Source organism: Pelmatolapia mariae, linkage group LG16_19, assembly GCF_036321145.2.
Source record: "Pelmatolapia mariae isolate MD_Pm_ZW linkage group LG16_19, Pm_UMD_F_2, whole genome shotgun sequence".
In the NCBI taxonomy this organism is placed as follows: Eukaryota; Metazoa; Chordata; class Actinopteri; order Cichliformes; family Cichlidae; genus Pelmatolapia; species Pelmatolapia mariae.
In genome coordinates, this window is record NC_086241.1 from 39,709,919 (window position 1) to 39,727,506 (window position 17,588).

The 17,588-nt window shown below is 43.4% G+C and overlaps 1 protein-coding gene across 1 annotated transcript in view; it reads right to left on the minus strand.

Annotated features, from left to right (window-relative positions):
* The window catches only part of bcl11ba (BCL11 transcription factor B a), a 37,834-nt gene extending 36,582 nt beyond the window's left edge, over window positions 1-1,252 (minus strand). Inside the window, exon 1 of the mRNA XM_063499724.1 lies at window positions 468-1,252. Coding sequence (XP_063355794.1) covers window positions 468-522 — 55 coding nt within the window. The 5' untranslated portion in view covers window positions 523-1,252. The remainder of the gene's footprint in view (window positions 1-467) is intronic.
* Between the last annotated feature and the right edge of the window lie 16,336 nt (window positions 1,253-17,588).

The following is a 17,588-nucleotide window of genomic DNA, read 5'->3' on the forward strand; positions in this document are numbered from 1 at the left end:
ATGTATTTTTTCTAATATGAGGTGCGTTGTTTGTTTGTTTTTTAACCTTTGTTTAATGTGTTCCGGGGAGCGCGTGAAGCTGAAAAAAAATTAAAAATAAAGTGTAATTCTCCCCGCAGTGATCACGCTGCTCGCCCCTCATTTCAAACAAGAGGTGGAAGAATAAAGTTTGAATAAAGTACAATTTCTCCACGAGCTATTTTTAAAGTAAAAGTCCGACACGCGGCTGTGGACTTTTTTTTACTCTAAATTCACTGTAATTATTTATAGTAATCATCGGATAAGCAAAATAAAGCGTTTATCTAATTTTGTCCCTAAACCGAGAGAGAGGAGAGGATGGCCTCGGGGAAGCAAACTTTCTGTTCCAGCTCTGAAAATGTTCATTTTATCACCCGGAAAAAGTACTTCAATAAATCAGCTCCTCTGCACAGTCACGCGTGAAAAGCTGTGAACGTGTCAACACTTACGCGTTATTTCTCTCTGGGACAGGTGCTGCGGATTCCCCTGCTTGCGTCGGGACATCGCCCTGGCATTTACACTGGCATCGCCCGGAGAGCGGCGCTGGAAGGGTCGGCTCTCCTTCTCCTCCTCCTCTTCCCGCTCCGGCTCCAATAACCGACCAATCCGCCCACAAACAGCCTGCTTGTTGGCCCCCCGAGCTGACCACTAGACGCTGGGCCGAATCTCGCCCTGGAGGTGATCTCTTCAGCGGGCAGTGGCTCCTGCGTTCCGCGGTGGCCGGCCGTGGCGCAGCGCCGGGCGCTCGTTCGGAGTTCGGTGCCAAAGTGTCTGTGCGCCTCCTTTCTTCGATCTGAGGTGAGGGAGGGGGTCACTGTTCTCTCCGTCGCTTTTACACCATCTGTCAGCGGCGAGACGAGAGAGGAGCGGAGAGTGAAGGATGGAGAGACGGAAGGAGGCGAGAGGTCACCTCCTGATGGTCAGTCTCTACCTGTGTCCACTATCCGGCCACGCCGGACACTGCCCGCTCCTGCGCGGTGGAGACGTGCGTAAAAAAGGAATCCAGTTTTCTTCCCGGCACTTCTCGAAATGTGGCCAAGTGGCTGGCACTTCTACTGCACTGACAGCAGCGGCCGGGCGGGTGAGACTTTAACTGTTCGAGTCAAAGCAAAGCCACTGTGTTTGCTCTCTGTGAGTCCCGCATCCCCTGGACTGTGCGTGCGGCTCTGAGCGGCTCTGTGTGGCTCTCTGGCTTCTACGATGGGAGAAAACTCAAGTTCAAGTGCGGACGTGACGTTCAGTCTGCGGTGAGAAGGGAAAGTGGAGACTGAAGAGCACTGGGGGCGACTAGTGGTAGCTTTCACACACACACACACACACACACACACACACACACACACACACACACACACACACACACACACACACACACACACACACACGTGGGTCTGTGGTGCCCACCGTAGCAGTGGTCAGAGTCGCTCAGGTAATCTCCGCCAATAAAGCCTCACTGCCGCATTTATTTCTGTTAAAGAGTGACCCGAGGGGCTTCCGTGCCGGCTGTCCACATGATGCTGGACTCTTTGCGCTAACATTTAAAATCCACGCACTTCCATAATGTCTCAACGTTACGCTACTTCACTTTGTCGGATCCACTTGTCCTAAATTCACATTTTTATTTGACCATCCTAAATTTGGTGACAAGTGCGCATAAGGTGACTTTTACCGCATCAGAGGCCTTCCTGCTAACTGCACAGCTCTTCTCTCCTTTCAGCGTGCACGTGTGCAAAAACAAAAGTACTCCTTAAATATTTTCTGATGCACACCCTTTATTAGCAGACCGCCTGAAATGTCATTTCACATTTATTTCACTCCGACTTGGAGTCAGATCAGTGCGTCGCTGTGGCCTAAATTTACGCACAAACGTATCGATCACACGCACATGTTTGACGCGTTTTTCATTCACATCCAAATTAGTTAATAATAACCCGCGTGGGTAGCTTCTAGTTTGTAAATACACGCCTCATTCTGTCGGAACTGTTTGATGGCATTACAGCATTAATCAGTTATGTAAGCGATATGAACGTGGGGATTTAATTCAGGCGCTCAGAACGAGACTTTCAAAAACTGGGCAGGTTTGTGACCTCACGGTGACTTCAGTGCCAAACTGGAGGAAAGAAAAATGATGGTAAGGATTTAAGCGGATTTCAAGTGAACAATAGTTTGATGTAATTTGATAATTTAAAGAAGAATTTAAAGAAACTGATTATTTTCTTGTTGTTGTTATTTAAAAAAATACAGTTAGATGAAAAGTGTGTGTGTGTTTTAGTTTCCAGGCTGATGACAGATAAACGGTTTGCTGCAGCACCCACTGTTAAACAGAGAGGTGGGCACAGTAGAAAAGCCTGTGATTTCCACACGTCGGTGGGAGAGGATACAAGGATACGAAAAGAGGCGCAAGTAAAATTTGGAGAAACCTGGAGGTGAATGTGTGTAAAAGGTGTCAGTCTTCCTGATGAAACACCACCTGACAAAAATATCAGTGTTATTATTATTATTGTAGTTTTAAAGCAGAGGCCATTTAGCCTTGACTAGAAACTGCAGCTGAGAATCCTTCATCCTGCAAACACATCCCCCCAACTTGGTTGCTCAATCTCTCTCCTCAAGCCTCACAGTAGGAATGGTCGTGGCGAAGGCCTCGGGGTTCTTTTTATTCCTCCCTCCTCGCCTGTAGCCTGTAGCTTGTTCCCGGGCCAGGTGTTGTCAGTACCACATATTTCAGCGAGAATGCCTCTCCCCATCTATTTGGACTTTTTCCCTCGTCTGTCCCTCTTCTTCTCTTTCTCAAATATATCTTCACGGGGCTCATCTCGACTGCGGCTCGGGCTGTCTCCCAACCAGCCTCTGCTTATTTCACCAGTATACTGTAGGAGGACATAAATAGATTTCCCATGCTCATTTACGAGAAAAAGAAGAAGATGGCAGGTTTGTCCAAATGTCTTTGTAGCACACACAACAGAACACCCACTTTCATTTGGGAGGGATACGTGCAGCACTTTGTCACAATAACAGGCGACAGAGAGCATTATGTTGAAATGTAAATCATTGTCAGTTTTAAGACACCACTCGGTGCCAGCACCTTTTTTTTTTTTTTTAAATGAAGATGTGTGCTTAAAGCTGCTTTAAGCACCTCGTAGATGTAGGAGCAGAAAAGAAGAAGACGCCGTCTGCATTGTTGCTCAAATTCAGTCCACACGTGCACACAAACTTCAGAGATGCCTTTGGTTCTCAGGTTTCTGCTCAGAAAAGCCTGCGAGTAATAAATCCGCTCTAATTGCAGGTTTAAGAAGCCGTGTTTACTTTTTAGGCCATTTTTTGTCATCATCAAAAGCAGTGAAATACTCACTGTTTTGGAATCATGAGCACCTTCAGCATGAAGTGACACTCCAGGCCAACATCACGATCTAGATGTGCCTCCTTGTCCTTGCAACCTGATTGGCTCATTAGTCAGATGGGCGACAGGTGCATCATTCCACTTTCTTATTGGACATTTTTGGAAAGCGATTTCTCACTTAAAGGCCATCAGTGTGAGTTATGGCGAATGGCTCCTGGCATCCTGCTTTTGCCCTTCCTTCATTTGCATATATATATGAGGCTGTTTGTTTTTATGTTAATGCTAAATAAGCCCCCACCCCACCCCCATCCTCTCAACCACTCCTCCTATCGCCCATCACCTTGGTTGGGTGGTTAAATTTTAATTAGAGGGACATGGAGATGTCCTTTAGAGTTTTAAGATCACTTTGCCAACAACTGTTCGCTGCTAATATTGATGTTGATCTGTTCAGATGCTGGCTGGCAGATAAAACAGAGTGTGGAGAGAAACAATGTGAGATCAAACATGGAGAGCTCACTGAGAGAAGCCAATCAGAAGCTTCTATACTAAAGCTAGATACACCCAGTAAATGCTGTTTTTTTTATCATGGAGTTATAAGCACAATAAGCACACACTTTTTTCCATCTGGACCTAGATGGAAAAAATGAAGTTCATTCCATGAGATTTGGTAAAAAGCTCCAATGAACCCTTTAAAAAGAACAATCACACAAAGATTTCAATTCTCAGTGACCTGTTTAGGTGATCGGTTAGTTTGGTCTCTTTATATTCCATTTTTTTTATTTAGAAACCTTTTTAATCTCCATATGGAGAACTGTAAAGTGAAATGGTCATGTCTCTAACATCTTCTAGCTTTTGACATTGTGCTTGTGCATCCTAACCCTGAGCCTGAACTACTTCTACATGTTACAAGAGGTTAAATTCTACATTTATTTTATTGTTGATTTGAGATAGATCAATGCTAAAGACACACATTAACTGCACTTCATATTTATAACATCCAGTTTATCAAAGAGCAGCTGACCTATCCAGTGTTAACATCAGCTTTTTCCATTTTTTAAAATCCATTCATTGGTGATGAAAAGCAGATTAGAAGTGCTGGTGATGAGCTCCGCTCTCGCTCCCTCACAGCTCAGCACGATGACCCTTTGAGCTCAGACCAGCAATGCAACACCACCCTCTATTGGTTACCCACTGTCACATGCAAACCACAAGCCCCTCTGTGGCACTGAAAATGTGTTCCTGTGTGTGTGTGTGTGTGTGTGTGTGTGTGTGTGTGTGTGTGTGTGTGTGTGTGTGTGTGTGTGTGTGTGTGTGTGTGTGTGTGTGTGTGCAGACAGTAGACTCTTTTGTTCTTGCTGTCTGAGCCTGTTTGAAAGTGTTATTGAACATGTGTTCTGTGGCTCTGCCTTCATATATATTACACTATACCTACTTGGATTCACGCCCTCTTTGGGTGTTGCCTTGGTTTATTCTAACGACGCTGAGCGAGCCTCGTTATTATTGCTTCAGAATGGAGTACTAAGTGAATAAAGCTCGACTCTGATAGTCTCTGCATGGGCTGAGGAGTGAGTGTTTGAGGGCTCGTGGAGGAGCGCTAAAGGCCTTAAGCACAATTACCAATATCAAAGTTGAAATTATTCCGTTTAAAGAGAAAATGCTAATGATGGATTTATTTAGAGCAAGTTAGCGCCGCTGAACTCTCATTACGAGTGTGCACGTTTTCACACAAATGTGCACACTCACACTTCAAGACCTATTTTCTCTCTTTTATTCTTCCCTCCTCTCTTTTCAGAGAGGTTTATTTTCAGAATCATTAATTCCAGCACAATTATGGCAGTGGTTAATGTATATGTTTGTCATTATTCATTCTCATATAATGAGGCGGCAAGAGAGGAAACAAGAAAAAGGATGTGCTCTCAGCCCAACATGTTCTGTCCTAATAAGTTTTGCCTTCAATTAGAATCTATTTGAGTGGACCAGCCCACTTAGGCTGTATACACTGAGTCAAACCTGGAGCTATACACACACAATGTTACGCTAAAAATATTTTTGGGGGGTGAAACAATGAATAAACCAAATCCAAGTCCTACCCCTAACCATAGATGGCAGGGTGGTGTGCTGATGGATGAGGCTGAACCGGCGAATTTCATCACAGAAACATCTCAGAAAAAGAAACTTCTATCATAACTGTTATTTTAAATATCAGTATGAGCTCCGAGTTTCATAATGTGCACATGTAACTGACAGAAATGTGTTTAATCTGTCTTTGTTTCTCCAGTCATCCAAATATTTTATTCTCTGCATCAGCCTCAAACATTTTCTAAAACAGCAGTTCAGCCAAATCTCTTCAAGCAGAAGGAAAGTGTGCATTTTCAGGGACTTTGGTGGTTTTAATGACTTTTTGGGGCAACAGAATGTCAAACAGTAAATTCTCAGAAGTAGGGGTTCAATAAAAGTCTATTTCTATCTCTACATGAATAATTACTTAACCTTACGATAACTATGTGCACCGCAGCCCAGTCTTTATGGGCCTGAGGCCTTAAAATGACATGTTCTCTTGTCTCTTATAGGTGGATGTAAAGGGTATAAAGTGAAAGGAAGTCATACACACACACTATAAAGTCAAAGCACCATCTTGCTCTTGGCTTTTGATGTTAGCAGCAGTGAAGCAACAGCTAACAGTAACACAATTCTGTCATTTGTGAAGCTCAAATGTGCATGTAAATCGTGGCCGAGCCCTCCAGCGGAGAACACTGTGTTGTATATTGAGGCTAATTGAGATCTAAAGCAGGCTGTCCACCTAGACCACTTCAGGACCTCTGAAACCAAAGCCATTCAGCCGCTTTTCACCAGCCACCATTCACCAGCTGTTGGACCAAACATGATTGTTTGTCTGCAGAAAAATGGCTAAATCAGGTTTGTTTGGCAGCCAGTTGACAGGCCTACTTCCACAAGAGTCTCTAGAGAAAGATGGGAGACAAAGCAAACAAATGAGTGAGGGAATGCACACACAGACACACACACACACACACACACACTCACACACACACACACACACACACACACACACACACACACACACACACACACACACACACACAAACCTTGGCATCTGATAGAGGATCCCTGCATTGCCAAAGCTTTGTATTCACCACAATTAGCTCCATTCTCAGACGTTTATCCTATACCCAGCACTGCTGAGCCAAGTCCCTGCTTTTGTGTTGGAGAACCTCTCGTGTCCTTTTCCTTCTCCAGTGCTGACATGACTTTTGCCTGTGTGACCCACACTCTGCCCTGATGTGGACAAAAAAGAACAATACGTTGAACATTCAAAGCCAAATCACACAGGTCTTCTTCCGTTTTTAAAAAGACAGTGAAAACAGGCCGTCATAGTGTGAGGCTAGCTCAGTATATAAAGATGCAGAATCTGTGACAGACTGAAACAAGGAAAGCAGCACAGGTTTAGCGCTTGTACCCCAAACACTGCAGGAGTTTGGAGTTCAGTTAGAAAACATAATAAGATGTAATGACTCAAGTTTGTCAGTGTGAAAACGTGCAGATGTACACGGCAGTAAGTCTTCTTCAGCATCAAGTCAGGGTGTGAGATACTGACGAGCTGGAAGGATCAATACTGAAGAAAAGCAGTTGTCCAAATGTTAGACAAGTCACAAACACAAATACACAATAGTAACAGTGTAACTGTGTGAGTCCATGTACATGAAGCCAAAGTTCAGCTCTTATCAGGTTGAACTGTGGCTGACTCCTGTGTCAGACAGAGCGGAGCCGGTCCATCACGACGATGCATTAGAGAAAGACAAAGACAAAGACATCTTCTTTTAGAAGAAACCGAGTCCTGAAGAACTGGCTTTAAAACAAAACCATAAGCTTGCACACAAACAATAAGCTCAGGACAAGATGAAGGTCATGCTGACCATCTCCAACAAAAAGACACTGTAAGGAAGAGTTTGCCAGATTAAAGATTTCCACTTTAAAAAACGTTGAAAAGCCATCTAGAAATGTGGATCATTATTTCTAAATGTGGCTGAAAAGTTTAATAATAACAGGATTTGTTAGCTTTTTTAAAACATGGCCTTACAAAGTGAATTATAATTTGAATACAATCCACAAATTAAAGCATATTCCAGCATGCAGCACATGTATATACATATACAAGCTCCTCACATGCATGCCTGTACGCAAACACTCGTGTGAACAACAGTTAAATGATGAGCGCATACCCAGAAAAAAAACAACTATGTTAAATAAAAGTTTACCACCATAAAAAAGAGTTTCAGAAGATTTATTTGAATGACCCACTAACTCACTACAAAACTGTGGTTGCCCGTAGTTTAGGTCGGAAGCCTGGTTGCTATTTTCTGAAGCACTCAAAGGCAGGGTACCGAGCACTGAGTGGTGCATGAGTAAAAATGTGAGTTACAGTATGTAGATGGGGAAAATGGTCATGAGTGACTTTGCAAAAGAGCATCAACACAATGCATTATTGGACTGTTCATTTCTCAAGTGTATGTTGATAATACAGAGACACATGCTCCTGCTGACTTTGAAAGCTGAACGTGGGACATTCAAAACCTGTCAGAATGCTGAACTGCTCTGTGTAAAATGATCAAAATGGAAACATTTATGGAATGAAGTCCGATTTTTGTGCTTTCCAGATTAGAAGTGGCAACAAGGACCAGAGTTCATGGAGCCAACACTGCATGGCTTGAGCTGGAAGAAGGAAAAATATCACCTTTAACATCATTTTGGAAAATTGTCATAAGTTACATTTCTAATTCTACATGTCATAGGGCTGGTACACACCTCAGATGCGAGGCTTATCTTGGCTGTAGCTACATGGCAGAATCAAACAGAGTCTTTGTACTTTTGTTTTTAACAGCTTTTGGGAAGCATCAGTGTCACACATCTAACTGTTACATGGTTACAGGCTGCACGGCTGTTGCAACATAGCAACAACAATATCTTTTTGCTTCTGTGTTCAGCAAGCCAGCTTATGAAATGCAACAATGTGATTGTGCCTGGCTGCTATTGTAACACATTAACACACCGACGTCGCTGTCCTGGGTTTGAACTTGCAGTCCGACTACACGTTCCTGCAGCTGTTGTAAATGACATAAAACTATTAGATGTCTGAACTTTTATTTTTAAGATTCACTTCAATATTGCACTGTAATAACATCCTTACATGTTCTACCTCGAATAAGAAGTAAAACTTAAAGTGTTTATGTAGTGTTAAAGCATGTACAAATATAAAACTGAAAAAGACAATGTTACAGTGCAGTATTGAAAATTAAGTAAAAAACTACATACGAAGTATCTTTGTCGGATAAGAGATGTAAAAGCGTCTGCCATGAGGCTCGCACGAATGAATATGAGCTTGAAGTGATTCTTAACTTGTCTGATGTGAAAATGCTACAAACAGAAAATGTGAGAAAATTGAGAAAATGTGCTTCCTAATATCAAAGTGATCATTCTTTGCCTTCATATGGATCAACCCTACTAATCTCTTAGCTTCTCTGTGTACTGTATCATGCTGCTGCTGAGCCTCTCTCAGGTCATTCGGCTGTTTTTTCAGTGTATTTTTCTCTTTATTACCTGTTTGCATTTTTTCCTTTGGTTTTGCATGAACCTCGTAAAATCAGAGTGGGGTAAAAAGATGCTGAGGTGCATAGTGTGCAGAGGTCGACAGTTTTCTGCAGAGTCAGTTACTACAGACCTCCAAACTTCATGTGGCCTTCAGATGAGCTCAACAACAGTGTGCAGAGATAATAGAATGGGTTTCCATGGTCAGCAGCCAAGTGTTGGATGCAGTGGTGTAAAGTACGCCGCCACGGACTCTAGAGCCGTGGAGACCGGCTCTCTCACGCTTCTCTGTCTGGAAATCTGTTGTACGAGTCTGGGCTTGGAAGTTGCCTGGACAGCGGTGCTTGTCTGACTGAACTGTGCAGTCAAGTGTAAAATTTGACGAAGGGGGAATTATGGTGTGGGGTTGGTTTTCAGGAGTTGGACTCGGCCACATCAAGGTCCATAATGACATGGATGAGCGAATTTGATGTGGGAGAATCTGACTGGCCTGCACAGTGCTGACCTCTAGCCCACAGAGCGCCTCACAGAGATTACAAGCCCGACCTTCTCATCCTACATCAGTGTCTGAGCACACAAACACTCTCCTGGAATGGTCAGAAATTCCCATAAACACTCCAAATCTTTGTAGAAAATTTCCCCGGAAGAGTTGAATCCACTGTAGCTCCAAAGGGAGGGTGACAATATATTAAACCCTTTGGATTAACAAAGAGAAGTCAGTCGAGTTCAAATGCATGTGAAGACAGATGAGCAAATACTTTTAGCAGTATAGTGTTTTACTTTTAGTTTATAAATATTGTACCATTTTTTTAATTAATTATCATCAACACAATCTGCAGCATTAAAGCAGTTTATACAATAATGAATCAATAATTATCGTACAATCATATCAGCTGTGATTCTACATAAGTATATTTTTATTTAATTTATGTGTATTTTGATGTAAAAATGTTTTGTTACATAGAAATAGACTCCTGTGTAAAGGGTCTATACATACACACATATAGATATATAGTATTAAGCATTAAAATAGTTATATAATGACGTCTATATAATATAATGATAGATACACTTACTTCGAGTCTTCCTGTGGTCCACCTTATGTGCCACACCACTGGCTAAATCCTGATACAAGCTCTGTTTGTTTTTTCTTTAATTGTTGCAGATGTTTTATTAGGATTAAACACTGACTAAATAGACAATATTGCCCACAGAGCTCTATTGTAATGGTGCATCTGTTAAAGCTTTGCCGAAAAAAGATGCCTGGTGAATATGATGTTTCTTTATCTCCTTGCCGGTCTCTCTGTTGGAGCTCTGCTTGGTTTGCTGTCCTCCACTGCCCTCTCCTGTTCTGTCCTCTCATTGGACGTGTGCCGTCTCCAGGCTCTTCAGCTCGTCTGCTTTTCAGCTTCTGTTTCTTAACCTTCAGGATAAAATGGTCAATTTTGTTTGTTGTTTTGTTTTTTCACCAGTTGTTTGATAAACTCTGGAATAAATGTATGAATACTGAGTACTGAGTTCATTTACCTCCTTTTACTTTCTTATCCTTACTTCTGTCTTCCTCCCTGTCCCATCCTTCTTTTCTCCTCTTCAGATACTTGGGCAGAAGAGCCCACAGTGCCAAAAACCATCATGTCACACCCCCTCCGTCCACCTGAGCAACCGAGGCCACAGCTGCAATGATCATTGATGTGGTCAGAGGAAGCAGGCGTGCACACACACGCACGCGCGCGCGCACACACACACACACACACACACACAGGCAAAGGGAGCTGGAGTGGCAGGTCTGGAGGATTCTGGGTCAGACCTGGGAGGTCTGATGAAGATAAGGTGGGACACCAATACTGGGCCTCTTCACCGCTCACTGGTCAGCACACTGCTGTGCCTGGCCGTGTGTGCATGTGAGGGGATCAGGTCTGATCTGAGCTGATTTTGTCGACTCTCAGTCCCCTCAGCGGCATCTCCTGACAGGCCGTCACACCATAACCAGGACAAAGACCAGAGAGGGGGAAAGAGCAGAACAAAGGAAGAGAGAAATCACTGCGAGCACCTGTGTGGCCTGTTAATAAACTCATAGCATAAATACTACATTTTTTTGGCATGGCTTCATTTAAAATGTAGTCAGTTATAGTCAATGTAACATTTTCATTCATATTCCAAATTCTGCCTTTAAGGATACCATTTATATCCTGAAGAAAACTCTATTTTTCCCATTAGTATTTTCTAGACAGTATAGACATATTGGAGTTCTAAACCCTTAATGTCAAAGATTTGGGATAAAACTGGAGATGGCACGATACCACCTTTTTATGTCCAGTAGCATAAATTTGGATATCTGCCAATACCGATATAAATCCGATAGAATCTATTTTTATAATCAATAAAACTGTTTTTTTTTTCATATCTTGCTGCTTTTTGTATAAGTTCGTACTCAAATTAAAAAAGACAAAACACTAAAACTATTCTGTTACACTTCTATGCAAAAAATATACTGCACCCAAAATAGTTCACAGTTCAGCAATACTGATGTTTTTATTGAAACTTTTAGCAGAACTTTAAATCCAAGTATTTAAAGTAATATTCAAAAGTAATTTAAAATGCAATTTTATGCAGATTTCAAAAACTCTTTGGTTCTGAAAAATAAGTGCAATATCAGCACAAAATAATGTTTATATTCAACAACTTAAAAAATAACAGGTTGTATAATGGACCCTTTTATACTTAAAGCCGAACATAAACAGACATCCAGAGTGGAAAGCAGTGCAAATAAATGCAAACACGGCTTCATGACACTCAACCTGAGACTGAATTTTGTGTAATTTTTACACAAGTATGAAAAAAAAGAGTCTTTCATAGTCTTTTTTTTCAAACCATGAAACTGTTGAGCCTGCAATGCAGTGTTTTTCAAAGTAAAACTTGAGTCTGTTCATTGACTTAGCAATGACAACACAGACGTCTGAGCTCCATATATTGGGTGTTAAGCTTAACGTGAGAATGCTTTACATTCAGAGATGAACTTACACACTTGCTTTACTTCTCTGGGATAGCCTACTCAGAGGCTCCGGATGCTTTCACTGTGAGCTCCAGACCGAGCTATGAGAAGCTTCTTCAGTTCTAGAACTGAAGAATTCATGTTGACTAATTTTTTTGTTCTAAATAAAAATGTTATATTGGGAAATTTTCAGGAGACCTAATCTAGAAAAATGCAGTGCAGTTGGGGGTCCTTTAGGCTTGCAGCCAGAGAATTCAGTGTAGGAATTCTATTCTATTCTATTCTATGGCTGTTAGTCTCTTGCAGCTTGCTGCACTCCTGACAGTTGTTTTCACCTTTCTGCACTCATTCCTGTAACATATCTTGCATATCCATCCCTCCGTTCTCTTCATAGAGGCTAATCATAGCAGCCAAGTTAATCAGTTGGAGAAAACTTGTGCATTGCAACAATAAATCACCATTTTCTAACACTAGCTCTAGTTCTACCACTAACTAATCTTAGAGCAGTGAAAGCAGAACCAGCGACAGCTTGTCTAGCATGCTGAGTCTGCTGTCAAAGACTGGTCGATCGACATAATGCGAGCATAAAAAGCCAGAAAAAATGTATGGCCTCTCAGCTTGACAAGCTTAAGCCATTGTTAACTGAAGATGGACAGGCTTGTGATATGCAGAGACACTACTAGGAACCATTTTCCAGGAATCCAAGGCAAGCATGCTTTCAGTGACAATGGCCAATTGTGCTACATGATGGCAGCGTTGGATGTATGATGGTTGAAAACAAGCAAGAAGCTTAATGACACGGTGCCTTAAATGGAGAGAGATCACTTTGACTTTGCTGTTTTAATTGTCTATTTTTAGATTTTACTAGGCAAGCGCTGCTTGCCTTGCTTGTCCTGAAGGGAAAAAAACTGTGACAGAGGTACTGTGAGACCACAGTTTTAAGAGTTTTGATTTGAAAATCATCTGTTCAGGGTTTTTTTTAAATCAACAATTCACAGCAACAGTTGTCTCAATGTGCTTTATGTATTATAAGGTAAAGAACACAGACAGCATAAAAGATGGCTGTAACTTATGGGTCTGAAAATTGAAGTCAACATGGGAGTGCCTTAAACTTGGATTCTTTTTAACAGCCATGACCAGGCAAACCTGGCAGCCGCAAAATAACTTTCAGTTGTATCAAAGTGTATGAAAAACTTCCCTTAGCTTCTTTTCACTGTCACTTCTGCAAACACTTTATTGATAAGTTTATAGGTTCTGTTGTTATATTCAGGTGATATAGAATTTATTTTAAAAATTATAGTAATTCTAAGTGTAATAAATTAGGATTATTAGCCAATGAATGCGCAGTTTCTCTTATCACAGATGGTTTCTTTGTACTGTCTATGGTTAAGATCTGACAATATTAGAAAGAGGAACCAATCAGATGATGCCCTCTAAGGAAGCACTTGGCTCTGATGGGAAGACTGAAGATGCTTGTGGTCAAAATGTAACCTAATGCTCACCGTACCTCTAAGGGGTGATATGATGGATGATAAAAAACGTCACCACACTCCCACTCTAGCATGGAGGTAGGAGTGTGGTGCTGTGAAATGTTTTGCTATTTTGGGGAAACTAATAATAGTAGAAGAAAACATGATTTCTACTCGACCCAGAGGTAGAGCAAAGCGGAGAGAGTCTAAGGAGTTCTTTAGGTTGCTTGAAGACGTTTCACCTCTCATCCGAGAAGCTTCTTCAGTTCTAGGGTAAAATGCTGGAGAGTCCCAGATTTAAACCCAGTGGGAGTATCCTCCCAAAGAGGGACAAAAGACCCTCTAAAGATCCTCCACCTAATCACATGAGCCAAGGTGTGAAAACGGGTGTAGGTCACAATCAGCTAGGGTTTCGGGTGGGCTCATTGTAAAACCTAGCCCCACCCTATCATGTGATTTCCTGAGGTCAGATGGCCCAGGGTGTGAGTGGGCGTTAAGGCGTCTGGGGAGGGATCTCAAAACTGAATTATAGATGGCAGACAGACACTTACAGGAGCCACAAAGTGCCAGTTAGTGTGGGCAGAGAACAGGGACAGTTCAGGGGTTGACCCAGAAGAGGAGGAGAAGCTGAGATGAGAAATCCTCCAGGCAACAACCCAGCATCAAACACTGGCAGTGTTTGTGAATGACAGATGGTGTAACCCTGGGCACATCACTGTAAAAGAACAACTCTGCAGCAGAGACATTGAGCTGTTAGCCGTTAGCATGCGTCCATACTACCTGCCCCGGGAATTCTCGCATGTTATCGCGATAACAGCGTATGTCCCCCCCTCGGCCAACGCGGATGCAGCCTGTGACACTCTCCACTCAGTGGTCAGCAGTCTGCAAACACAATCTCCGAGAGCCCTCCTCATAATATCAGGGGACTTCAATCATGCCTCACTGGACTCCACACTGCCCACCTTCACCCAGTATGTGACATGCCCAACCAGAGACAATAAAACACTGGACTTACTGTATGCCAATGCAGAAGAGGCATACAGTTCATCACCTCTCCCTCCCCTGGGCAGATCTGATCATAACCTGGTGCACCTTGTCCCTGTGTATGAGCCCTTAGTGCGCAGGGAGCCACCAGCCACCCGCACAGTGCAGAGATGGTCGGAGGAGAGCGAGGAGGCTCTTAAGGATTGTTTTGAGTCCACTGTGTGGGAGGTGATCTGTGACGACCACGGAGAGGACATCGACAGCCTTACTACATGCATTACTGACTATATTAATTTCTGTGTGGATAACACCGTACCTACCAGGACTGTACGGTGTTTCTCCAACAACAAACCTTGGATTACCCCAGAAATTAAAGCTGTCCTCAAGCAGAAGAGGAGGGCCTTCAAATCCAAAGACAAAGAGGAGTTGAAAAGGGTGCAGAGAGAGTTGAGGGGACTGATAAGGAATGGGAAGGATAGCTACAGGCAGAAGATGGAGAACCAGCTTCAGCAAAATAACGTTGGTGAAGTCTGGAGAGGCCTCAGAACCATCTCAGGCCACAAACATCAGAACTCTCTGCCTGGGAGGGATGTGAGGTGGGCAAATGAACTGAATCATTTCTTCAACAGATTTGATTCAGCCATGAGGCAGTCTCCAACATCGGCTGCAGACTCACCCACCCCCACTGCTGCTGTTCCACCTCTGACACCTCAGACACTTCACACCTCCTCTATTCACCCTGCTCACTCCTCCCCACCCCCAACAACAGCATCCAATACACAATCAACACAAGGCTCCAGCCTGTCTCTCTCAACCACCCAGGTTAGGAGGGAACTGAGGAGGATTAATGGCAAGAAGGCAGCGGGCCCAGATGGCATCAGCTCGAGGGTCGTCAGGTCCTGCACGGACCAACTGTGTGGTGTGATGGAGCACCTCTTCAACCTGAGCCTGAGGCTGGGAAGAGTCCCACAGCTCTGGAAAACCTCCTGTGTCGTACCAGTGCCAAAGACTTCACGCCCCAAGGACCTCAACAGCTACAGGCCGGTGGCTCTGACATCCCACCCGATGAAGACCCTGGAGCGGTTGGTCCTGGCTCAGCTTCGGCGCCTTGTGAGCTCATCACTGGACCTACCAGCCTGGCATTGGAGTGGATGATGCCGTCATTCACCTCCTACATCGTTCCCTCGCTCACCTGGAGACCGCTGGAAGCACTGTGAGAATCATGTTCTTTGATTTCTCCAGTGCCTTCAACACTATTCTTCCCTCGGTTCTGAAGGACAAGCTGGAGAACTCTGGAGTGGACCATCACCTCACTACCTGGATTTTGGACTACCTCACCGACCGACCACAGTATGTGAGGACTCAGGGCTGTGTGTCGGACAGGGTCGTCTGCAGTACGGGGGCCCCACAGGGAACGGTTCTGGCTCCGTTCCTCTTCACCATCTACACTGCAGACTTCTCCCACAACTCCACCCAGTGCTTCCTGCAGAAGTTCTCTGATGACTCTGCTATAGTCAGCCTCATCACTGATGGGGACGACAAGGAGTACAGAGGACTGACTCAGGACTTTGTGGACTGGCGCCAGCTGAACTACCTCCAGATCAATGCCAGTAAAACCAAGGAGCTGGTGGTAGACTTCCGCAGGCACAAACATCCTCCACTGCAACCACTGAACATCCAAGGTATGGACATTGAGGCTGTGGACAGCTACAGGTACCTTGGTGTTCATCTGAACAACAAACTGGACTGGACTCATAACTCAGACGCCCTCTACAGGAAAGGGCAGAGCAGACTGTACCTGCTGCGGAGACTCAGGTCGTTTGGAGTGGAGGGCCCACTCCTGAAGACCTTCTATGACTCTGTGGTGGCCTCAGTCATCTTTTATGGTGTGGTCTGCTGGGGTGGCAGCATCTCTGCTGGGGACAGGAAGAGACTGAACAGGCTGATCCGAAGGGCCAGCTCTGTTCTAGGATGCCCTCTGGACCCAGTGGAGGTGGTGAGTGACAGGAGAATGGTGGCTAAGCTGTCATCCCTGTTGGACAACATCTCCCACCCCATGCATGAGACTGTGACAGCACTGAGCAGCTCCTTCAGTGGGAGACTGCGGCACCCACGGTGTGGGACGGAGAGATTTCGCAGGTCTTTCCTCCCCACTGCTGTCAGACTCCACAACAAAGACTTTAACTGATCAAACACACACATCCACAAATGTGCAATAACACTAATGTGCAATAATCTTTTCTGGCATCATTGTATTTTTACTCAGTTGTATATAGCATTGGTATTCTATTTTTATCTTATTGTATATTTTATTCTATTTTATTCTACTGTATATAGTATTTTATTTTATTCTATTCTGTACAGTTGTATACTGTATTTATTCTTATTTTATTTTATTCTAATTTTTGCTTCATAACTTCTTGCACTGTCCACTTCCTGCTGTGACAAAACAAATTTCCCACGTGTGGGACTAATAAAGGTTATCTTATCTTATCTTATCTTATCTTATCTTATCAGCTGTTAAGTTAGGTGCTGGAGGTTGACATAGCTTGGGTACTTGGATGCTGAGTTGCTGGTTTGCAAACCAGATAATCACGATGAGGTTTGAGTGCTAGGTTGTAAACTTGTGGACCAGGCAGCCATGACAAGGCTTGGTTACTGGTCCTTAGTGTAGTCTCATGAAGCATGGAATCATTACCCAATGGAGGACTCTGAAACAGGCTGGTGTTAACACAAGATGCACCTTTTGCTAGGTTTACTGAAACACCATAAAATACAAAACTCCACAAAGCAAGAGGAAAAACAGAATCCAGAGTTTAAGGTTGATAAGCAGATGCTGAGACAAACACTGAGTGGAAGACTGTATGCATACAAGAGGGCAGTTATGAGAAGTGAAAACACCTAGGAAACAAGAACAGCTGAAACTAATCAAGAACAATGAGACAACGGATGGAAAACAAATACAAGGCACAACAGACAACAGTGTATAAAAAGCAAAGAAACAAAAAGGCACTGGAGACGCTATATTAAACTGACACAATAGACTCAGGGTAGAAACAGAACCCAGATTACAAAAGTAATCAGAACCATGTTCAAGATGGGCTTTACATCTTCCAACAACTGCTCACACTGTCAAGGCAATACACCAGACAATTACATCCACGCTCTTTGGTTCTGTCCACCAGTGCAG